Source organism: Choloepus didactylus, chromosome 20 (genome assembly GCF_015220235.1).
Source record: "Choloepus didactylus isolate mChoDid1 chromosome 20, mChoDid1.pri, whole genome shotgun sequence".
In the NCBI taxonomy this organism is placed as follows: Eukaryota; Metazoa; Chordata; class Mammalia; order Pilosa; family Megalonychidae; genus Choloepus; species Choloepus didactylus.
In genome coordinates, this window is record NC_051326.1 from 22,678,434 (window position 1) to 22,703,158 (window position 24,725).

General features: G+C 41.7%; 2 protein-coding genes and 1 pseudogene across 2 annotated transcripts in view; all 3 read left to right on the forward strand.

Annotated features, from left to right (window-relative positions):
- The first annotated feature begins 12,486 nt into the window (after window positions 1-12,486).
- The window catches only part of CHRNB3 (cholinergic receptor nicotinic beta 3 subunit), a 54,706-nt gene continuing 42,467 nt past the window's right edge, over window positions 12,487-24,725 (forward strand). The window contains exons 1-2 of the mRNA XM_037813302.1: window positions 12,487-12,564; window positions 14,800-14,940. The gene's annotated coding sequence lies outside the window, so the exon portion shown is untranslated. The remainder of the gene's footprint in view (window positions 12,565-14,799; window positions 14,941-24,725) is intronic.
- Window positions 18,836-19,190, forward strand: LOC119516430 (annotated as a pseudogene).
- Window positions 19,276-19,491, forward strand: LOC119516828 (phosphatidylinositol N-acetylglucosaminyltransferase subunit Y-like). Its single transcript, XM_037813303.1, has one exon. The coding sequence runs from the start codon at window positions 19,276-19,278 to the stop codon at window positions 19,489-19,491; it is 216 nt and encodes a 71-aa protein (XP_037669231.1).

Here is a 24,725-nt window from a genome sequence, read left to right on the forward strand (position 1 = left end):
CACTTTTTTCTCTGGCTTCCTAAACATGAATATTTTTCTGATTTTTGCTAGGCAAATTTAAAAAGTCCTCTATATGTCCACTGTGCTTTGTGTGTACTTCCCTCCCAGCACTTCATGATTTTCATATTTTTGTGTAAGTGCTTTCTTCCTCAACTGACCCCCTCCCTTTTTTTTTTCAAATTCAACACATGTGAAATAGAACTTATCTTCCATTGAAAATAAATCTTCTGAAATGGAAATAATATTTTTGGAAACATGACAGTTGCTTTTATCTTTCACAATCCCTTATGTGTGATTTCTGAGCACCCATTTGCCTCCAGGAGCGTCAGGATAGTTGCAGCAGGAAACCAGAGAGAAGGAGGGGATAATATTCAGCTTTTGATATCCAGAGAAGGCTTTCAAAGAAAATATTTTATTATGGAAAATTCTGAACATGTACAAAATAGAGAGGAATATAATGACACAGCTTCAACAGTTTCAACTGATCGTCAGTCAGGTTTCATCTATACCCCCCCATATTACCACCCTAAAAAATTATTAAACATTCAATCAGTGTTCAAGTTTTCCTCATTATCATAATTATTTTACCATTTGTTTGAATCATGATCCAAATAAGATCCGTACATTACAATTGGACGATGTATCTCCTGTTGTTGTTGTTTATCTATAGGTTCCCTCTCATCATTCCTTTTCCTTTTGATTTACTTATTGAAGAAAGCTGTAGAGCTCCCCACAGTATAGATTTTGCTGATCATAACCCAAGGGACAGTTTGATAATTTCCTGTTTCCTGTATTACCTGCAAATTGGTGGTTAAATCTACAGACTTATTCAGATTCAGGTTTGAACTTTTTGGTGAGAAGGCATATAATGTATGGGCATCTCTCTTCTGGTGATGTTAGCAGTCATTGGGGATCATTGCCTAGAACATTAATTATGGGGTGCAAAATTATGATATTCTATCATTCGTTCTTCAACTGTTACCTTCAATACTTCTTTAAAGAAAAACTTCCCCTCCTTAACTATTTGGTTATGGTGAGGTCCAATTTGATTAGGAAAGGCAGGATAAATGAATCTTCTCCCTGAGTCTTTTCATTAGGAAATGATGTTTAAATACCACAGTCTGGTACTAGGAGTGCTCAATCTTAGTGGAATGGATGTTGTTTCCAGGTCTTTTCAGTGGATAGAATTAGGAAACACAGTTTTAAAAGTATTCATAAATATGAGTATATGACAAATTCCTATTTATGACTTCAAATAAAGTTTAAAACCATAGTGTTTTCACTTACCCTTGTCAATCTTACATGTTTCCTTCATTTCATAATCTATATACAATAGTCTCAAAATAATAATGCCAGCACTATCATCAACAATATAATTACTAAAACAGTTTCATTTTTTTTGGTATTTTTTTGTCCTTAGGCTATATACCCCCATAGATATACACTCAATTACTGTGAATTAAAGTCCTTGAAATATCTTGCCCCTGTGAGGTTATGTACCAACTCAATATACAGTTAGGTTAGTTTGCTTTATTGTTTTCAATTTTTAAGGACTGCTTTTTTATTTTTAAATTGGATTTTGTTTTATAATAATGCAAAATATTTACCTGGTTTCACAATCAAATCTGCCAACAAGGTATAGGCAGGTAAGCCTATCTTCTATACCTATTCTCTCAACCCTATTCTCTTTTTCCACTTTATGGTTTAACTTTCCATTTTAAAAATATGCTTATATTTTTATATACTATATATATATAGCTGTTTGTATGTTTATATACATTTATGTAAAAATATGTATGTGAGTTCATATTGCATAAATGGTATATGTTTTCCTCTACTTGCTTTTTCAACTTATTAATATAGTCCAGAAATAATTATGTTGTAGTAGTATATAGAGATATTTCATTTTCCCTTTTTTTTTCAGTTGAATACCTCTCCATTTTTTAAATGTATCATAGGTTAGTTAACCAGATGCCTATTGATGGGCCGTTGGGTAGTTGCCAGTCTTCTAAGTAGTACTGCAAGAATAGCCCTGGGCGTACATTTTTTCATATTTCTTCCATAATATATTTGGAAGGGGGAAAGCCAATCCAGTGAATAAATGCATACGTAATTTTGCTAGACATTGCCAAATTCCCCTCCATTGAGCTTATATCATTTGCCATTTCAACAGCAATGTATAAGAATGCCCATTTCTCCACAGTCTGGCCAACAGAGTATGTCATCAAATGTTTTGATTTTTGCCAATCTGCCCGGTGAGAAATGGCATCTCATTGAATTCTAATTCGCATTTTCCTTATAATAGACAAGGTCAAGAATCTTTTCATATGTTAAGAGCCATTTGGATTTCATTTTCTGTGACTCATCTGTTCATTTCACTAGCCCATATTTCTATGGAGTTGGCTTTTTTCTTTTTTAATTTAGAAGCTATTTATATATTAGGGATAATAAGTCTTTTTCCAAGTTCATTATACTTTGTTTATGGTATTTTTTGCCAGGCAAATTTTTACAAAGTAATCAAGTTCAGCAATCTTTTCTCTCACTGCTTCTAGATTTTAAGCCTTAGGCAAGTTTTCTCCGTGTGTAGGGTACAGAAGAATTCACTCATGCTTTCCTCTAGTAGTTGTAGGGTTCATTGTCTTACATTTAAATCTATGATCCATTTGGAATTTATCTTGGTGTACCATGTGAAAAATGGATCCATTTTCATCTTTTTTCCACATGGCTCTCCAGTTATCCTAATGCCACTTATTTAAAAATCCATCCTTTCCCCACTGATTTTAGATGCCTCCCTTTTTATATGCTAAGTTTCTATATGCAACTGGATTTTTTTCTAGATTTTCTAGCTTGTTCCTTGATATGTTTAAATATATGCCAATACCACATTGCTCTAATTGTAGAGGCTTTATAATATTTTCCTGTTCCCATCACCCCATTGCTCTTCTTTTCCAGGGGCTTCCTGGCTATTCTTGCTTTGTATGTTCTTTTAAATAAAAAATAATAATAATTCCTTATTTTTATAATTTATATGCTTATAAACTTTATAACCATCTTTACCTCCCTGAGGTCATTAAGAACCATGTTGATCCAGCCAATCCAACCCCCTAAACTTAGATGCTTCTTGGAGAAGGTTGGCAGTGGTGGGGAGAACTGAGCAGTTACCTAACAGAGATCAAATAAACCAGAGGGTCTGATATGCCACTCTGGCAAGTTTAAAGTTCAAGTATACTTTCTGTTACTCAGAAGGAGAGGTCTCACTCAAATATTTAGATTGCTTATGGAAACATAACGAGATTATATTTTCTTTACAAATCAGGGTAGGAGTGTGATTATATTTGGACTCCACCTTTCTTTCTCTTGGTTTTCTTATTTTCCTTAGTAGTGTAGCCATTCTTCTCACAATCTAGGTGGGAAACCTCAAGGTTATCTGCACACCCTTCCTTCACACTCCACATCCCGTCATCAAGCCCTGAGCGTTCCACCTTCACAGCGTCTTCATCAGTATCTCAAGACCCTAACCATGTTGGCCCACTGACAGCTATTATTTTCAAAAGAAACACATGTATACATGTAGACAAACACATACATATACATTTTTTTTTACTTTTTTTTTTATTTTAAATAAATTCAAAGTTATAGGAACAGTTGCAAAAACAATACTAACCCCATACACAGAATTCCATCATGCCCTGACCCCACTCCCCTGATAGCTCAATCCACCAACTTTAACATGCTGTCACATCACTGTTTCTTTCCCTCCCTCCCTCCCTATCTATCGTCCATCATCTATTGCTCTGTCTTCTGAACATATGAGAGCAAGCTGCACACATCCTTGAACATACACTATAATCCACATATACACTTCCCATGAACAAGAACATTCTTTTATGCAATCCCATTAAGTGCAGCTAAGAAGTACAAGAGATTCAACAATGATACAAAGCTTACATTCTGTATTTCCTTTTCCTTATGTCTCAACTGTGTCCCTTTGAGCCAGCTGTCCTCTATCCTCCAATCCCATCCAAGTTCATCCTTAGCATTCAATTGTCATCTATTTATACTTTTTTTTTTTCAGTTGTGGAAACATATATACAGCCTAAATCTTCCCATTCCACCCCCTCCCTAGCCTTCCATTAGTGGGATTAATCACATTTAGAATGTTGTAATGCTCTTTCCCACCATCCATTACTAGAAATTTCCCTTCACCTCAAACAGCAACCCTACACTCATTTCTTAACTCCCCATTGCCCCTTCCCCCATTTCTCTTAACCCAAACTCTACTTTTCATCTCTATGGTTATATTATCTGATAATTTCTTTGTGTTTACTGTGGGGCTTAAAATTAACCTCTTAAATCCATATCAATCTTGTTTTTCTTTGATACCACCTTCACTTCAATAGGACACATAAACTATGTTCCTATACTCCTCCATTCCCCCACCTTTATGTAGTTGTCTAAAATTACATATTTTACACTGAGTTCAAAACCACTGATTTGTCATTAGAGTTTGTGTATTTTTATCACGTAGGAAGTAAATAGTGGAGTTACAGTTCAAAAATTATTGACTTCTATTTGTATTCCATTGTGGTTGGAGAATGTGCTTTGAGTATATTCAATTTTTTTTTTTTTTAATTTCTTGGGGCTTGTTTTATGTCCCAGCTTATGGTCCCTTCTGGAGAAAGATCTGTGATCACTAGAGAAAAGTGAGTGTCCTGGTGATTTGGGATGTAAGGTACTATACAGGTCTGTTAAAATTCTCTATATCTCTTTCTCCTTTGTTTCTCTGTTGGTAGGGCTCCCTTTAGAATCTGAAGTAGGGCAGGTCTTTTATAGGAAAAGTCTCTCAGCATTTGTTTGTCTGTGAAAAATTTAAGCTTTCCCTCAAATTTGAAGGAGAGTTTTGCTGGATAAAATATTCTTGGTTGGAAATTTTTCTCTCTCAGAATTTTAAATATGTCATGCCACTGCCTTCTCACCTCCATGGTGGCTGCTGAGTAGTCACTATTTAGTCTTATGCTGTTTCCTTTGTATGTGGTGAATTGCTTTTGTCTTGCTGCTTTCAGAACTTGCTCCTTCTCTTCAGTATTTGACAGCCTGATCAGAATATGTCTCGGACTGGGGTTATTTGGATTTATTCTATTTGGAGTTTGCTGGGCATTTATGCTTTGTGTATTTATATTGTGTAGAAGGTTGGGGAAGTTTTCCCCAACAATTTCTTTGAATACTCTTTCTAGACCTTTTCCCTTCTCTTCCCCTTCTGGGACACCAATGAGTCTTAAGTTTGGACATTTTATTTTATCTATCGTATCCCTGAGATCCATTTCGATTTTTTCGATTTTTTTCTCCATTCTTTCTTTTGTTCTTTCATTTTCTGTTCTGTGGACTTCTAGGACACTGAGATGTTGTTCATTTTCCTCTAGTCTTGTATTGTGAATATCCAGAGTCTTTTTAATTTGGCCAACACTTTCTTTTATTTCCATAAGATCTTCTATTTTTTTATTTACTCTTGCAATATCTTCTTTATGCTCTTCTAGGGTCTTCTTTATGTCACTTATATCCTGGGCCATGGTCTTCTTGATGTCCTTTAAATCCTTTGCCATGTTTTCATTCCTTGATCGTAGTTCTTTGATTAATTGTGCGAGGTACTATGTTTCTTCCGATATCTTGATTTGTGTATTTGGAGTTGGATTCTCCATATCGTCTGTTTTTATCATATGCGTTAAGATTTTCAGTTGTTTTTGGCCTCTTGGCATTTGCTTTGCTTGAGAGGGTTCTTTCAAGTTGTAAAAAAAATACCTATCTAATTTTTCAGAAACACAGTTTGGTGGTGTACACCTTCACTAACTAACCAGCAGATGGCATCTGTGAGTCACCTGTACCCCTCAAGTCAATTGTCCACCTTGTCCCCATGGTGTGTGGGGAAATGATTCTTGTGGGGTTCAGTTGGAGAACTCAGTTTGGGTGTGTTGCTGGAGCCGTCCACCCTGAATGTGGGGCGTGTGTATGGGTGGCCAGGGAAGAAACTTTAATATTCAAATCCCCCATGTTTCTGGAGATTCAAGGCTGCCACAAGAGTATAAGGCTTCATTTCATTTCAGCCCCAGACCCTCTCTCTCACTGTCCCACAAACCACCAGACTTGGCGTAGTGTCCCTGGGTTCTCTGAGCAGGTCCCCTGCCCAGCCGCGATCCTCCAGGACCTCTGCTGAGGGAATGCCATGCATCACCAGTGAGCACCATCCCTCAAGGGAAGCCTCAGGCTGCCGGGCCATGCCGGGGCGCTTTCAGCCTGATGCAAAGATGGCCAAATGGGGGATCTCAACCCCTCCTCCTCGCACAGTTCCTCCTTCCCAGCTCTGGGACAACTGGTGGAGCTCTGGGCTGTGGGCATGGCCCCGGGCAGGAGTTTATCCAGCCCTCCAGGGAGCCAGCTGCTAGCCACGGGTTTTCTTTCTGCTTCCGGCTCTCCCCTCCATTCCCCCAGCCCCAAGGGTACCTGCAGCGGACTATCCTCCAGGCCAGACACTGAGAGGCCAGCCTAGCCCCCTCTTGCTGTGTTTTACCGTGTGGTTCCCACTATCGCAGCTGCAGCCGCTCCTGGGTTTTTCCCTTTTTTTTTTTTTTTAAAGAGACAGTTGGTCTCCAAACGCCGAACCCTGGCTTCTGCAGACCGCCGCACAGCTGCGGGTCTTCCAGCCAGCTTACTCACTCGCTTCAGAATGCAGACTCCCAGTTTCACCAAGTATACGGCCCCTGTGGAACTAGCAGACCTCGTCCAGTTGGCGCATCACTGTAACCGGTATTCTGGGTCACTTTCTGGTTTTTATCTAGTGTTTTTCATGGAGGTGTTTTTTTGCCCTGGCTCACCTAGCCGCCATCTTAGTTTCTCAGACATATGCTCTTCTAACCAATATCTTTCATTCAATTGACTTTAAGAAGCAATTCCCCATTAGGAACTCAACCATATACTTCATAGTACAGATGTTGATGTTTCATTTTTATGATTTTTTTAGAACAAAACTGTGGGCCCTCTCAGATTGGGGCCAGTCACATTAAAAATCCATTTTTGGTGGGCTGTAGATGGGTTTCTGTTTAATAAACATCTGTAAATACATTCAGAGATTTTTTTTTAAAAAGGTATATTGTATCAAAGAAACAAAGATTTTATAATCTAAAAACACTATCAGATTCTACTCCTAGTTATATAAAAAGAGTAGAGTACATATGTCCACCAAAAGACATGTACAAGAACATTTATAGCTCTTATCATAATAACCCCAAATTGCAAACATCCCAAATGTCCATCAGCAAGAGAAAGGATAAATATATTTCAGGATGTTCCTTCAATGGACTGCTGCAAAGCAATAAAAACCAACCCATGGTCCCCAATCAAGAGGATGGAGTGAGAGGCTTCAGAGCTCTGTTCCCCCCACAGAAGCTTTGAACAACCAGAAAGAACCGGCAGAAATATCTTCCTCAAAGCTCCAGAAAATAGTTAAAAGACTGCAGTATTAGGGTGAGCACTAAATCAAGAAAAAGGCCATTTAAAAGCGGTAGGATCTTGTGGCACCCTGGCTGCCCCTCTGCCATCACTCACCAGTGTGGCGCAGAGCCAGCCCAGGCTCCCAGTGCAGATTCCTGGTCCTGGTTCTGGAGGGGGCAGAGTAACCCTCATGCACACACTGGGAGCTTGTATGTCTGGTCCAATCTGTCTGAGGGGCTCACTGTCTCAGAACTTTCCCTGTGTGTAGACAGCTCAAGGAGGTATCCTAAAGAAAGCTGTGGGTGAGCAGCCAAGTTGTACTGCCTGGGGCAAGGGATTGGTGGCTGTAGGAAGTACAGGGAAGTGCCCAGGACCATGAGGATACTGTTTCCTAGGGAAGAGGGAGCATTTGGGACTGTATAAGTAGGGGAATTCCTAGGGCCACATGCCTATGCCCAGGAAAAAATGAATGCACAGAAAGGATCAGGGAGGCCCCTATGCCTTAGCCTGGAGCTATTCTCTAAATTCATGGTATGGATAAGCCCTGAAGGAGCACATTTGCACAGGTCAATCTGCAAAGACTGGGAAAAGCATTTTCTTTTTTCCCCTCTTCTTTTTTTTTGTTAGCTCCTGGCTTTCAAGGAAAGCTCTGTCCTAACACTAACTGGATACCACTTAGGAACAGATGAATCAGAGTCCAGATTCCACTGATAACACTTTAAAATATCAATGTGTTAATATTGACTTTTAAATATCTAGGTTTCAATAAAAGATTACAAAATAAACAAAGAAATAGGAAGCAATGACCCAGAGAAAGGAGATTAAAGCATTAGAAACCATCAGTGAGGAGGATAAGACCTGGGACCTAAGAGACAAAGATTTTTTAGAAATGGTCCTTAAATATGCTCAAAGAGCAAAAAGAAACCATGAACAAAGAACTAAAGGAAATTAGGAAAATGATACATGAACATTTATCAATAATGAGATGGAAATTATGAAAAGGAACCAAACAGAGCTGAAGACCACAGTAACAGAAATTAAAAATTCCTTAGAGGGGTTCATCAGCAGATTAGAGCTGGCAGAAGAAAGAACCAGTGAACTTCATGATAAGACAATTTAAATCACCTTTCAATTTGAGGGACAGAAGGAAGAATGAAGGAAGGTGAACAGAGCCTGAGAAAACTGTGGGACACTATCAAGCATGCCAATCTTCTCATTGTGGAAATCCCAGGGGAGAAGAAAGAGAGAAAGAAGGAGAGAGAATGTTAGAAGAAATAATGGCTGGAAATGTCCCAAATTTAATGAAAGGCATGAATAATACAAATCCAAGATGCTCAATGAACTCCAAAGAGGATAACCTAATTAGACCCATACCATGCCACGTTATAGTCAAACTGTTGAATGCCAAAGATAAAGAGAGAATTCTGAAAGCTTTCAAGAGAGAAGTAACGTGTCATATACAAGGGAGACTCAATTAAGGTTAAGTATCAATTTCTCATGGGAAACCATAGAAGCCAGAAGGTAGTGGGATGACATATGTAAAGAGCTGAAAGCAAAAACTTGCCAGCCAAGAATTCCAAATCTGGCAAAACTGTCCTTCAAAACTGAGGGACAGATTAGTACATTCCCAGATAAACAAAAGTTGAGCGAGTTTGTCACCACCAGGCCAGGAGATGCTAGAGAGTTCTGCAGGTTGAAAGGAAAGGACAATAGACAATAGATTGAAGCTGCATGAAGAAATAAAGATCTCCAGTGAGGGTAATGACGTGGGTAAATATAAATGCCAGTACTACTACATTTTTTATTTGTAACTCCACTTTTTACTTCCTACAGGACCTAGAAGGCAAATGTATAAAATATAATGATAAATCAGTGGTTTTGAATTCATAGTGTATAAGCATGTAATTTGTGACCAGAACTACATAAAGGTGGGGGAATGGAGGTGTATAGGAACATAGTTTGTGTATACTATTGAAGTTAAGTTGGTACCAAAGCAAACAAGATTGTTATAGATTTAGTATATTAAATTTAAGCCCCATGGTAACTACAAAGAAAATCTTGGAGAAAATGCAAGTTTATAGAGACAGAAATTAGAATACAGGTTGCCAGGGATGGGGTGGGGGGCAGGGGAATGGGGATTTAATGCCAAAAGGGTATAGGGTTTCTGTTTGGGGAGATGGGAAAGACTTGGAAGTGGAAGGTGGTGAACATTGTGAATATGATTAATCCCACTAAATGGTATGCTTGGCAGTGGTTAAGATGGGAATGTATATATATGTTCCCACAATACAAAAAAAAAAAAAGAAAGAAAGAAAGAACAAGCAACTAAAGAGACAATGACAATTAAATGCAATACTGATCCTGGATGGGATCCAACAAGGGAGGAGAAAAGACTCAAAGGAACATTATTAGAACACATGAAAAGATTGGAATATAGATTATAAGCTTTATAACAATGTTAAATTTCTTAAACATGATTATTGTCCTTGAGCTGGTTACATAAGTGAATATCCTTGTTCTTAGGAAATGTACATGGCAGCATTTCTGTGTTCAAGGAGCATGATATATGCAGTCTACACTCAAGTGTCCAGAAAATGGATCAATAAATAGACAAACACACAGACCAATAGATAGATGGATGGATAGGTAGATAGAATGATAACGCAAATGTGACCAAATGTTAAAATTTGTAGATCTGGGTATTCTGGGGGTGGGTTAGGAGTATGTTGCAGTTCTATGTATGGGGGTTGTATTATTTTTGTAACTGTACTGTAAGTTTAAAAGTATTTCAAAATAAAAAGTTAAAAAATTATAATGATAAAGTCAGAATAATGGTTATGGGAGGGCAGAGGCACTAGAGAGCCTTCTGGGGGTTGGAAATGTTCTATATCTTTGTCTGGGTGGTGGTTACATGAGTAGGTAGCTATGCAAAAATTCATCAAATTGTATATTTTAGATTTACACACTTAACTCTATATATGGCATACTTTAATTATAAAAAACAAAATGTCAGAGAACCTCCCCTCCTGAATCCCCAAAGACCACAAACTCCTCTGAAATCCCCGGACCCCACCTATGTGGCCTGGGAAAAGCCACCTCGTTGCAGCCACCAGGATTCGGGGATCTGGGTGTCCCCTCTGTAACGAGCCCCCTGGAGCACAAACAGATGGAGGCTGCCGTCCTACATTCCAGTCAAAATGGAATTTCTCAGCCTCTCATTTCCTACCTACCCTATTCACCATGTGAGGGAAATCTGGCTAATTTAAGGATAAGGAACATTATAGAATGACATTGGAACACCCATATAGGAAAAGAGACGTTCTCATCACAAGCCCATAGCTGGTGTCATAGGCAATTCCAGAGAAAGAAACATTGTGAATTCCTTGAGGGTGGAGAACCATTATCTTATGTATTATTTTACCCTCTGAGCCCTCACCACTGTGCCCTTTCTAAAGAGAAGAAAATAAGAATGAATGAATAAACGGATGGATGAGAAACTTAGTCCTCAGTAAAACAAAGTTTAATTATCATTCCTAAATGCATGTTTTCTTTGTGGTGAGTCCCCCTCAGCGCTTCGTGATGAGAATAATCTTCCATCATCTCCTCCCCTCCACTTCAGTTGTGTCTTGGATGAAATATAATTACATCTAAATAGTATTTTTCTCAATGTTCTTTCTTCTTTGTTGAATGTGAAATACATCCTGTTCTCATGATTTGTGTCCCAGGGTGAAATTTTCCAGTGATAAGAGCTCGCTCGCTTATATTCTCACATTTTCTTTTCATGGGAATTGGCAACAGGAACAATTAGAGCCAAGTTTTGGTTTAAAAATATGTAAAATACAAAGACACCAAGTCTTAAGGTAAAAATCAAACTGTAAGCATTTCAACCTGAGAAGAGTGAATATCTTTTTGAGCATTCCGAGCCAGCCCAGGTCAGGCCCTTCCACCCAGGGAGGGGATTGGATAACTGGGATTGTTTTCCAGGCTGGTGGAGGCCCAGCCTGAGACTGTAGAAGAGTGTTGTTTGGTCCAAGGCTGCTGCTTCTCGGTCCCTGCAGGTCGTGGGAGCGGCGGTGTGTTCGAAGGCTCCCTTCTTTCTTTGCACCTAAACTCTCCAGCCGTCCCCGGGCCCCGGGCTGAGGAACGAAGGTCTTTGCGTGCCTCTCTCTCGTAACACTGGAGAATAGTTGGCACAGGTCTAGAGCCTTCTTTCCATTTACCTTATCCCTAGGTTTACCCCTCGAGGGAACTGCACGCCTACTTCATGCTGGGTCGGAACCAGGGTTTCTCCGTCTTCGCTCTCTTGACATTTGGGGCAGGATACTTCTTCGCTGTGGCAGGGCTGCTGGGTGCATGTAGGATGACAAGCAGCGTCCCAGGCCTCTGCTTCCTTTGTGCCAACAGCACCCCTCTCCCCAGTTCTGACAACCAAAATGGCTCCAGACACTGCCAAATGTCCCCTGGGGCCAAAATGGGTCCCGGTTGAGAAGCGCAGAGTTACACTGAGCAGATGTGAGGCCAACACTTAAAACAGGAACACAGCTACCTACCCGTAAGTGCCATCTACGCAGCCAGCGCCACTCTCCTGGTGGCTGCAGGGGAGGGAGACGTGAAATATGAATTTCATGACAGACACTGAGGGGGAGGGGGCTGTCAGATACAAGCAAAGAAGGAAATAAAATGCAAATTTTGTGACACCATCTTCTGCCCAGAGGCAGGCCACAGAGGATTTGCACAAGATCACTGAGTTGGTGAGCTCAAGTAGTATATTTAATGCAACTTTCTGTATCAAAGGCCGAGAGCCTTTGATGGGTCCTTGGATGGTCACTGCGACATTGAAATAAGGGAACCCGAGAGCTCCCTAATTGGACTTTCTATAATTCAGTTCTTGGATTTGAATGAATGCCCAGTGTTGTGAGGAGCCACCGAGCTGCAGGGGGAGCAGCAGCAGTGCGCAGGCGCCCGCGGCCTGGGAGGTGGCTGCGCACGCTCTTTCTGCCGCGCATTTCCTCCAGCCCTGGCTGCGGGCTCACGGCTGCCGCTTCACGTCCATAAGTCTCCGGCTGCCAGAAAGACTGTAGGGTAAGCATTGCTTTTGTTTGACACCTAGTCCTTTCTCCTTCTCATGAAGAACCCCACCTAGTTCCCTAGCTAAAAGGTGGGCACCGGACAGGCTGGGCTGAGCATCATCGCTCACCCCTGAGCACGGTGACTAATGGCCAAAATTCTTTTTTGACATTTTTCAAAGTTTCCCCTCTGGCCAGGGACCCGTCAGAAGGCACCTGTGAGCCTGGGGGCACCAGCCACCATTGTCTGTCGTGTGTTGAAACCCAGCAACTATCCCAGCAGCCGTTTGTGTGTCGGGTGGAAAACCCCTTCTATAGAGGAGACTCTAAAGCAACCCCAGAGAGAGGCGAGAAGCCCTGCTGACTTTCAGTCTCTACTCGTCTCTGTGGTCCCCAGTCCTGGTTCCAGCCTTCCTGACCCTGGGTATTTAGCGCCTCATTTGCCTTCGTTAACCCCCTAGGCTCCCTCCAGTAACGCCCCCTCCAACTTTTTTATTCTAAACAGGTGTGAGTTGGGGTTTTGACCATTGTAACAAGAAAGTATTGGCAATTACAGACCATAAACGTCATCAGGGCCAAGTTTCTGTCTTACCATTTTTGTGTAAAAAAAATTTTTTTTTCTCACAGAAGGCCTTAAAACTTGTTTTCAAGAGCTATTTGTTAGAGTTGAGAGGCTATCATGGAGGTTTCTCTTATGCAAGCTCCAGCTAGACATCCCAAATAGCCACAGTATGCCATGCCCTTACCAAAAGTAATCCCCAAAATACCTAGGTCCCTTCCTGAGATTCTATAAAAGATGCACTCATTAAGTTTTATCTCTCAGAAACTTAAATCTACTACAGTGTTCCTATGCCAGACATGTCCTAAAACCGAGAGGCAAGAGCCTCTTTAAGATCAACTATCAGATGCGGCCCCTTCCCCATACTGTTGACACCCCCTTTCAATATAAACAAGTTAGGGTGCTCACTGCCTAGACACCCCTGAAGATGGAGAAGGAGATTAAGTGAGGGGGGAAGGGGTAGTAACAAACAAGATAAGATTTAACAAAGAATTACGAATACTGAACCTTTATATTCAGTATTTGTATTTTGGATGCTGGGGTGTTGGAATGGCTAGAAGGAGGTAATTGACATGGTGGGACTGTAGCCTATAGCATTCTTTGGGATTTGCTCTATAGCTGCTCATTGAATTGTGCCTTGAAGGTCTTTATCTTTCTGTATATACCTTGTATGGCATAATAAGGAAAGAACCAAAATTGTGGAACTGTAACGCATAACAATTTTTGGAATTACCCGTATGACTGCTTGTTGAATTGTACATCAAGAGATGATACCTTTCTGTATGTATGTTATATTTTACAATAATGGAAATGGCTGAAGTAGTGGAACTGTGACCCATGACATTCTTTGAAATTTGTTCTCTAATGACTTGTAAAATCATACTTTGAAAGTTATCACTGTTATGTATATATGTTAAAGTTCACAATAAAATATATATATATAAAAGAGCTATTTGTTGATTAATTCTTTTTCCTTTTTCCTTTTTTTTTTTTTTTTTTTTTGGTAGATATTATTGCCCACACTGTATTATGAATTAAATTAGGTACAGGCAAATAAAGAGATTTGCCCAAGGTCACACAGGATCCTGATATGCTGTGAGTGTTAGTCGAGCAAAGTGGCTGTATATCTCAGCTGTGGAACCAAACTGCTCAGCCAAATCTCAAATCGCACCTTTACTCAATGTGCAATGTTGAACAAGTTATTTAACCACCCTGTGCCTTAGTTTCCCATTTGCAAAAAGAAATAAAAACAATAATGCCTATCTTGTGGTTTTTGTGGAGATGAATGAGTTAATACATGGAAATCATCAATTCCCTTTTTTCAGTCGCTTGAAAAGATACCACTACTACACTGCTTTCTCAAGGAGCATGGGGAATTGGGAAATGCCTGGAATATTTTGATCAGTAGTGAAATAACTTTCCTCTTGGTATTGAGAGTCAGCATCAGCTAATGCAGCATATTCCAAAGCATGTTCAACAGGATAAGACATTTTGTAAGATGCTTCAAAGATAAAAGTGCTTGGTGGCGACACAGCTTGGAGACAGCAAAATGCAGTCCTCATCTTGGAGAGTCAGGATGTCACACTGGCATGTTACAGGCTCTGAGTCAACCTGCAGTGAATGGTTAGTTTTACTTTGATCGACTCAGCATTTGTCACATTTGTTTGATCATATAATGTTTATTTCCCCCAGATACCTATTCTCCAACTGGGCTAGTGTCCTGCAGATAATTCTGGCCAGGAGAAGAACACTGCAGTAGAACTCAGGAGGGGCAGCAAGTGTCTATAAAGAACCGAAGGATCCTTCCATTTTCCTGTCTTTCAAAGGAAAAAGGTAAAGTTTCAACTTCACGTAATATGATTCTGGCTTCTGCCTTCTAGGCCTGTTATACTCTTTCAGAAAAAAAAGAAAATTTTTGTAACACACACTTTTTACACTGCTACAGATAAGAAAACAGAGGCACAGAGAAGCCATTCCCTGTTCCTGTGCCTTTCTAGATCCCTCCTGTAGAAGCGGCCTTATCGTTCCTCTGTGTGTTCCCAGGACCTGGAGTCTGTCTGGTGCAGCTCAAAGGCCTTCTCCTCCCACCAAACCTGCCCTGATTCCCCCATCTGCATCCAGACAATGGCTGGTCTGGTAAGATGAAGTATTCAGGCAGTTTGCAGCAGTTGCAAAGAAAAAAACACAACATCCTGAACTCACATATTGTTAGGCCCTATTGTTCCTTTTATAAACCAAAGCCCATTTGCTCTGTAATTTTGAAAACAATAGTTGTGGTTAAGAAGTACCTATGAACTCACCCAAACTTCCATTGTTTAAAACCTGATTGAGAATTGAGCCCATTCTGGGTCTTGGCTCAAGAAAGATCCCAGGAAGTTTGAGAAGGAAACAGCTCATCGCATGGGTGAGGTGGGTTTCCTCTAGGTTGGAGGGTTGGATAAGGGCTAGTGATGGATGCATAGAGATGGAAGCTCAGTGGAGGAAAGAAAATAAGAAAGGAGAATGAAGGTAACGGGGGATGATGAAAGAAGTCTCATCAAAACATAGGTAAGAAGATTTCTGTTTCAAAGTGCATTTATCTCCCTTCCCCAGTAAGTTCCCATTAAGTTTTTTAAAACTGCAGTTTCACACCCTTCCTTAATCATGTAGCTTAAAAGCCTGCACAGCCCAAGGACCAAGACTCCTATCCTGGAGCCCAGTGTCCAACTGGCCATGTCTCCATGCATAGTCCTGGATTGCAAGGGGTGACAGGGCCACACCCCTGATGCTTCTGTCTCTTGAATCTTAATTTCTCCCCAGTGAATGCTGCCCAGCCTGGGGTGCCTGCTGACTGGCTTTTACCCTCGTTTGCAAACACACACCAAGGTTTGACTTCTTTTAGGGATTCTTCTCCAGATGCTCTCCATGGCTCATCCCCAGGCTGACTTCTTATTACTCTTCAGTTTGAAGCTTATTTGCTCCCTGCAGGAACTTCCTTAAGCAGCCATTTAATGTAGCCCTTCCCCCATTATGCCACATATCACAGCACCCTTCGTATTTTGATCATAGTGCTTATTATGTATAGTATAGTCTGTACTTACGTTATAGTCTTGTACTTATGTTATGTTATGGTGATTTCAGTGAGGACACAAACAGTAAGCAATGCAACTTCAGTAAGCACTATGAAGGAAATAAAGTAGGATAAGGAAAGAGACAGTGGCTTGGAATAGGGTCAGGCTTCCCTGGAGGACACCTCACTGAAGATATGAAAGAGGGAATTGAATGAGAAAAAGGAGGAAGTCGTGTGGGGCTCTGGGAGTACAGCTTTACAGGTAGGGAGGACAGCAAATATGAAGTGGGAAGGAGCTTAGCATCTTCAGGGAACAGCAGAGAACCATGAGGCTGGAACACACCAAGTTGGGATGAGTGAGTGGGACCAGCAGAGAAGGTAGAGGCAAGATGATGTGGTTAGGAATTTGGATTTCACTTTAAGAATAATGGGAAGCCACAGGGAGGGTTTTGAGCAGGGATGTGACATGATCTGGTTTACATTTTAAAAGATCACCCTTGGCCAATCACTAAGACAGTGGTGTCAGACACTCCAGGGTACCATTCCCCCACAGAATCTTTGAACAACTAGCAAAAACTGGCAGAGCCTCTTGCTCAGAACTCCAGAAATTGTTAAAGGGCTGCAGTAACGGGGTGAGTGCTGATTCAAGAAAACACAGCATTAAGAAATGATAGGAGAAGCTATGGGATGCTAGCTAGCACCTCCCCAGTACAGTGTAGAGCGAACCTGAGCCCCCATTGAGTCCCTGGCCTGTTCTGGAAGGAGCAGGGTAACCACCATGGGCACACTGCAGTGCCTGTATGCAGTACCAAGCTAGCAGGTGGCAGCCTGAAGGGCTGAACCAGGAAACTGGACTCTGGTTCACCCACCATGAACTTGCCCTTCAGGCAGAAGTAGCTTGCAGACAGCTACAGTGTAAGAAGCAATTCAGTTAAAGTGGCCTGGGGCAAAGGACTGTCTGCTTTAAGTCATACAATAGAGCACATGGGAGGGGGAGAAAGTCTATTAAATAGGGAGCAGAGGGGGTATTCAAATTCCTGTAAATGGGGGAATTCCTAAAACTATGAGCAAGCCCAAGCCCCAGACAAGACAAGATGCAGGCTCAGAAAAGACTGACAGGACACTGCATGTGCCAGTTTGAATGTATTATATCCCCCAAAACGTCATTATCTTTGATGTAATCTTGTGTGGGCAGACGTATCAGTTTTGATTAGATTGTATTTCTTTAAGTGTTTCCGTGAAGATGTTCCCCACCCAGCTGTGGGTGATGACTCTGATTGGATAATTTCCATGGAGGTGTTGCCCCACCCATTCAGGGTAGGTCTGAATTAAAGTACTGGAGCACTATATAAACTCAGACAGAAGGAGCAAGATTGCTACAGCCAAGAGGGACACTTTGAAGAATGCACTGGAACTGAGAGAGGAGCTTCAGCTTACAGAGACATTTTGGAGATAGCCTTTGAAAGCAGACTTTTGCTCCAGAGAAGCTAAGAGAAGACAAACACCCCAAGAGCAACTAAAAGTGACATTTTTGAGGAACTGCAGCCTAGAGAGGAACATCCTGGGAGAAAGCCATTTTGAAACCAGAGCTTTGGAGCGGACTTCAGCCACATGCCTTCCCAGCTAACAGTGGTTTTCCAGATGCCATTGACCATCCTCCAGTGAAGGCACCCGATTGTTGATGCATTACCTTGGACACTTTATGGCCTTAAGACTGTAACTGTGTAACCAAATAAACCCCCTTTATAAAAGCCAATCCATTTTTGGTGTTTTGCATTCTGGCAGCATTAGCAAACTAGAACACTGCACTTCACATTCATCTCAGGCTGCTGTTCTTGGTGGGAGGACTAAACTCTGAAGGAGAGCACCAGTCGATGCAAAGCCAATTTGTTTTTGTCAACTCTTGGAACTCAAGGAAATCTCTGTCATCACTAGCTGTATACAAACTTAAGGAAAAGACAGCTCAGGTACTATATCCCAGTGTTAACACTTTAAAATATTAAAACTTACAGTGTGCAACAAAAGATTACAAGACAAAGAAATAGAAAATGATGGGCAATCCAAAGAAAGATGATAAAAATCCAGAAACCATCAACAAAGAAGACCAGGCTTTGGACATACCAGACAAAGACTTTAAAAAAATGAGCTTGAATATACTTAAGAAGATAAAAGAAAATACAGAGTAAGAACTAAATGGTATCAGGAAAACAAAGAATGAACAATAAGAACATCTCAAGAAACATAGAAATTTTTTAAAAATCCAAACAGAGATACTTGAGTTGAAGACCATGATAACTGAAGTGAAAAATTCCTAGAGGGTTTCAACAGCAGATTGGAGCTGGCCAATGAAAGACTCAGTGAACCTGAAGACAAGACAATTGAAGTGATTCAGGCTGAGGAACAGAAAGGAAAAAGAATGAAAAAAAAAAAGAGTGAACAGAGCCTACGAGACCTGTGGGACACCATCAAGTGTACCAACAAATACTTTTTGGGAGTCCCAGAAGGAAAAGAAAGAAAAAAAGGAATATTCAAAGAAATAATGGTAGAAAACTTCCCAAATTTTACAAAAGACATGAATATGCAAGCTCAAAAAGCCTAGCAAATCCCACTGAGGATAAATTCAATGAGACACATAGGCTGGTCGAGGGAGTGGCGAGTCACAGTCACGAGCTGCAGACCATGCTGAGTGGAGCATTCAGCAGACTCACCTGAGTGCTGCCGAGCACACTCATGCCACCCTTCCCAGTCTCCCTTAGGTGGCTCGTGCATCGGGACTGGGGCCATTGGCAGATCAGAACAGGGGGAGGAGGAGCTTCCCAGAGCCTTTGACCCAGCGATGCTGGAGCTCCTGGTAGGCCCACTCTCCAAGGAGCCACTCAGATATGATGCATCAACACATGAATTGATCAGTGAAGATTTGGGAATAGCATATCCAATCATTGATGGCGTTCCTAATAGGATACCACAGGCAGCTAGGATGACACATCAAAATAAGAAGCAAGAAGAAATGGAGGAGCACTGGTTCACAATTTAAAGAAAACACACACAACAATTAAATTCTACTAATGTTATTTACCTTTTAAAAAGCCAGGGTGGCAAGTAATAAGTGGGGAAGAAGAATGTTTCTGTCTCTTTCCACATTGACTGTCCTTATTCCACTGGTCTCTTTAGCAGGACTGCCCTATTCAGCCTCTGTTGAAGAAAACATCCCACAGGGCTGCACTGGCACAACCAGTTTGTGCTTTTACAGTCTGCTCCTGCCAATTACCAGGCCAGTTTGTGTGTTCTTCTACCTTTGGACTTGGATGTGTATTAAACTCTTCAGATATAATTAAAGCAATCAGAGCCAAGATGGTGTATATTTAATAATGGTATGTCTTGGGCCTCCATCTCCAAAAGTTCAGCTAGCTGGAAATACTGGAGGCCATGTAGTTTGCAGGAAGATGCTTTGCCTTGCATCTGTCCAAGGCTTCGGCCTATGGAATGCTAAAGCTGCAGAAGCTTCTGTTATTGTGCTCTTGTTCCGCTCTTCTGTTTTGAAGGTTCTAACTTACAACAACTGCTGTCTCAGAAGACACATTTCGACAAAGTATCTTGTTGGGGATCGGCTGATGACTATTTCTTGTCTCAGTCATCTAAAAGTTAGTCATTTGAAATTTTGTTTGTTTAGATTCAAGCTCTTTGGTAAAGTCACATGTTAGGGATGACTAAAATATTCCAAGGGAGCAGTGCTAGAGCAGTTTAGAGAAATGCATTTGAGCTAGTATTACCTAAACCTTACAATAAAATGGAAATTTCCTGTAGTTGCAAAAGTTTTGAGTTTCAAAAATTAACTTAATTTCCCTGACAGTAAATGCATACATTGATAATAAAATAAGATGTTAAAATTTTCCCATTTTAAAAAATGTTTTTAAAGAGACACATAGAGGAATGAGGTTCTGTTACATGTGACAACATGGATGAACCTTGAAGACATCACATTGAGTGAAATGAGCCAGACACCAAAGGACAAATATTGTATGATCTCATTGCTGTGAAATAATTAGAATCAACATATTCCTGTAATCAGAAGTAGAATACAGGTTAATAGGGGTGGGCATCAGGAATGGGGATTCAGTGCTTAATTGGTGCAGAGTTTCTGTTTAGGGTGATGGGAAAGTCTTGGCAATGGATGTTGATGTTAGCACAACATTGTGAATGGAATTAATGCTGCTGAATTATATATTTGAATGTGGTTAAAAGGGGGAAATTTAGGTTGTATTTGTGTTTCTAGAATAGAAATTTTAAAAACAAACATAGGGCTGTACAACATAAACAGTGGGCTCTGGACTATAGTAAACTATGACCTATAGTTAATAGTATGATAATAATATTGTTTCATCAATTGTAAGTAGCAAAGTTACCACACTAATGCAAATAGTTAATAATAGGGAGAACTATGTACGTGAGGGGAGATGGTATTTTCTGCATAATTTTTCTGTAAACCCACAATATCTCTAATAAGAAAAAAAAGGAGGGTGCTGGGCTCCCCTGTGGCATGTGGAACATAGACTGTACGAAGGCAGAGAGCACCCAGGAGCCCAGACGGCTGCAGGGAATTGCCTTGGTTCAGAGGAGGAGAGGTGGCGGCTTAGACTGTCACCGGCTCTCAGGCTGTGGTCCCTGGACTAGCAGTATCAGCATCCTGGGACCCTGGTTGAAAATAAAAATTATCTGCCTCCCAGAGATGTCCTGGATCAGAAATGCTGGGGCAGGACCCAGGAATTGGTTTTAACAAGCCCAGATGGTGATTCTGATGTTTCTAAATTCTGAGATCCCCTGGACCAGGGTAACAGAAGTGGGGGTGGTGAGAAGGGGTGACATTCAGGCTACGTATGGAAGGTGGAGAGGATATGACTTGGTGGTGAGTGGATGCAGCATGGAGAACGGGAGGAACCAGAAGGCAGAGGGTGAATAGATACTTAACTGAATTAATGTCTTTTAAAATTGTCCTGCTTTTAATTTTTCTTGGTTTTACTTTTGAGTCAGGGGGAAGAAAAGCATGTTTGCTCAAAGCATCAGGTTGTAGATCAGGAAATAGGCTAGGATGGTTGATATAAAAGCACAGAATAATCTTTAAAAATCAAGCACAAGGTAGGTTTTACCCAAATGTGCACTTAAAGACTGGCAAGTATGTAGCAGGCAAGTGGCAGAGTCATAAATTTGCTTACCAACAGGCCTGTGAAGTCACACCCACACCCAGGTTCACCAACACACACCCCACATCTCCGAGACCTCTCTCTTCTTTTGGTACTGATGTGGCGTTTTCTCCTTCTGAGAAGCTAGGCCTGAGCTCCTGGCAGTACAGGGAGCTAAAAAAAATGTCTTAAGACTTTCAGTTAATGGAAGAAGTAAACAGAAAAGGAGAAAATGGATTTTTAAGAACCCAAGAGCTGTGGGCAGATGCCTTTCCATACACACAGCACCGAGAGAGAGAAGCAAAAGATCCTGCTTGAAGCAACATGTGGCAAAACAGTGTTAGGTTAAGCAATGCAGTCTACTAAGAGAGAGTAACTGGTGTACTTCGAAGTTCATGTTTCTCTAAATCCTGTTATAAATGTTATAACTAGTGTGTCTGGGTTTGCCCAAGACTGAAGTATTTCCTGGGACATTGGAATTTCCATTTAGAATTGGAACAGAACTGGACAAACCGGGATGGTTGGTGTTCGGTTTGCTAATGCCGCCAGAATTCAAAACACCAGAGATGGATTGGCTTTTATAAAGGGGGTTCATTTGGTTACAAAATTACAGTGTTAAGGCCATAAAGTGTCCAAGGTAATGCATCAACAATTGGGTACCTTCATTGGAGGATGGCCATTGGTGTCCGGAAAATCTGTTAGCTCGGAAGGCATGTGGCTTGTGTCCGCTTGCTCCCAGGTGGCATTTGAAAATAGCCTTCTCCAAAATGTCAGTCATCTTCCAATGGCTATCTTCAAAATGTGTCTCTCAGCTGCAGCTACTCTCTCAGCTCCTGTGCATTCTTCAAAGCGTCCCTCTTGGCTATAGCAAGCTTGCTTCTTCTGTCTGAGCTTATATAGTGCTCTAGTAAACTAATCCGGGCCCACACCGAAAGGGCAGGGCCACACCTCCGTGGAAATTATCCAATCAGAGTTATCACCTACAATTGGATGGGTCACATCTCCAAGGAAACACTCAATCAAAGAATTACAATCTAATCAATACTAATACGCCTACCCACACAAGATTGCATCAAGGGTAATGGCATTTTGGGGGACATAATACATTCAAACTGGCACAGTTGGTCACCCTGGTTATAACACAGAATTTTCAAACCCAAAGGGAGCATAGAGTTCATCTGCTTTGTGGTTCTCCACTCTGGCTGCATATGAGAATTATTTGGGGGGTGGGGGGTGGGACTTTAAAAATCTGATTCCTGGGCCCCTTGATGGACTAATTCAATAAAAATCTCTCTGGCATCAGAACCCACAGGATTCTAATGGGCAGCCTGCATTGAAAACAACTGATCGAATGCAACTTCTTCACCCTATAGATGAAGAATCTGAAGCCACCAAAAGTTATTTGTCCAAGGCCACACAATTAATTCAGGGCAAAACTCAGTGTTCCTGTCTTTGGGTGAGTGTTCTTTACACACTCCACCATCTTTTTATAGACGAATTAGTTACCTGCAATCAACCTCCTGCCCGGTGGTGTTAATTCAGGGCAACTCATCCCAACACCACCTGCCCCCTCTCAGTAAAACAGACCTTTGAGCTTCTGAGTGTGTGTACTCACTGTCGCAATCTAGGACTCCCTTTCCTTGCTCCTGGCTTTCCTCCTGATCAGTGTGCTGTTCCCACATTCCCCCAGCTGCTGAGCTGGTCTTTCAGATGAGTCTATTCCTTGCCCAGGGATCCCCCTCGATCCTGCCTACAGATTTGGTCTCGACTACTTTGACCCCAGCCATCTCTCACTCCAGCTTATGGTTGTCCTTAGACCCATCTGCTTCTGAACAGCTGGGACATTTCCCTTGCAGTCGCACCCTGGCTCCAGGAGCCCAGCTCAGCCACAGCCTGTTTGGCCAGCGCCCCTACTAAGAGCGGCTAAGACAAAGTTTATTCAACCCACAGAACTTCTTTTATAGAATCTGCAGCCACCTGTAATGCAAGTCCCCTCTCCCCATTTCCTCTGCCAGGGTGAGCCTGGCTGTTATACCCACTTGTGACGCAGCACTAAATAAGCACCTCTGCTGAAGCTAGAGAGTCTGGAATGAAATAGAACACCTCCGAGAGATTAGGCGTGGACACCCAAACCGCAGGCCTGGCAAACCTGACATGGAACAGCTCAACTGTCAACCTGACCAGGAAAAAGTACCAGAGGATGATGGTGGTGATGACAGTAGTAGAAGGAAGTGTCACTCAAATTGGATGAACTAAAACCTCAGAAAAGAAAAGGAAAAAGAACAACTGAGAAGAGAAAGAAGAACAGTGAGAACCGCTCCTCAACCAGGGGTCACCATGTGGATCCACCCCCCACCCTGCGATCAGGGAGGTCTTCCCAAGGGAGCTGTGGTCCCGGGCCTGGGGGCTTACCCCTGTGGCCTGGGTGCTTCCTCACAGTCCGGCTGCTCGTTTGCAGCAGTGAAGGTTTCACGTGGTTCGGCTCCACTCCCATCAAGCGTTTTCTCCTGTGTTGGTCAGTGGTCTGCAAACATGGCTCCATTCCAGACTCACTGGATCAGAATTTCTGGGGAAAGGACCCAGGATTTTGTGCTTCTCAAAAGCTCCCCAGATGATTGGGAAGCACAGGTGGGTTTGGGAAATGCTTCTGTATGTGATAAGTTTCTTTCTGTTACAACCCTTCCTCCTGATGTCTGGGCACTTCCAGCTGTAGGACTCGCGTGGTTCACCTTTCTGTGTCCTCCAGGCCGTGAGTCTGAGCCCCTCTGGGTTTGCACTCCCTTCTGGCACTGATAGATGGTTAGGCAACAACACATTGCCCTCCTGGCATTTACTTTTGGACTTGGGCACGTGGTTTTTCTTTTTTTTAATTTAAAATTAAGGAACAAATAATATCTAAAGCATACATCCTTCAAAACGAGTCGGTCTGCAAAGGCTGCAGTATGATCTACAATCCAGCAGAGGGCGCCCATGTCCCATGCTGCGTCTTAGCGTCACTAGTCCAGGTCTCTGCTGATGCCAACCTGCGGAAATGGGAAAGAGTTCCCAGGAGACCGCGGCTTTTGTGATTTGATCTCTGGAAAAGAAATTGACACTTATATGTTTGATAGTTTGAAGCCATGATTTGCAAATCACCATGGATATAATGAGAAATGTTACTTGGGGGAGAATGTTGTACAGGTGAACAGTGTGGGGGAAGAAAAAGGGTCGAGGTTCATTGGATTAAAGTGCTATCCCTCCCAGGGTCTTCAGATTTAATAAGTTTTAAGCCAAAAAGAATGGTCTGCAGAGTGGAATTTTAGGCATCGAACAGGTTGGGAAAATATTTCGGAGGGCAGTAGGAAGTTAGAATTTAGGCACAATGAAGTGCCAGACCTTCTGGCTCCTTTGCC

Excerpts from the sequence above, each read along its gene's own strand:
- LOC119516828 (XM_037813303.1), top strand. The coding sequence starts at position 19,276 with ATGTTTCTGTCTCTTTCCACATTGACTGTCCTTATTCCACTGGTCTCT.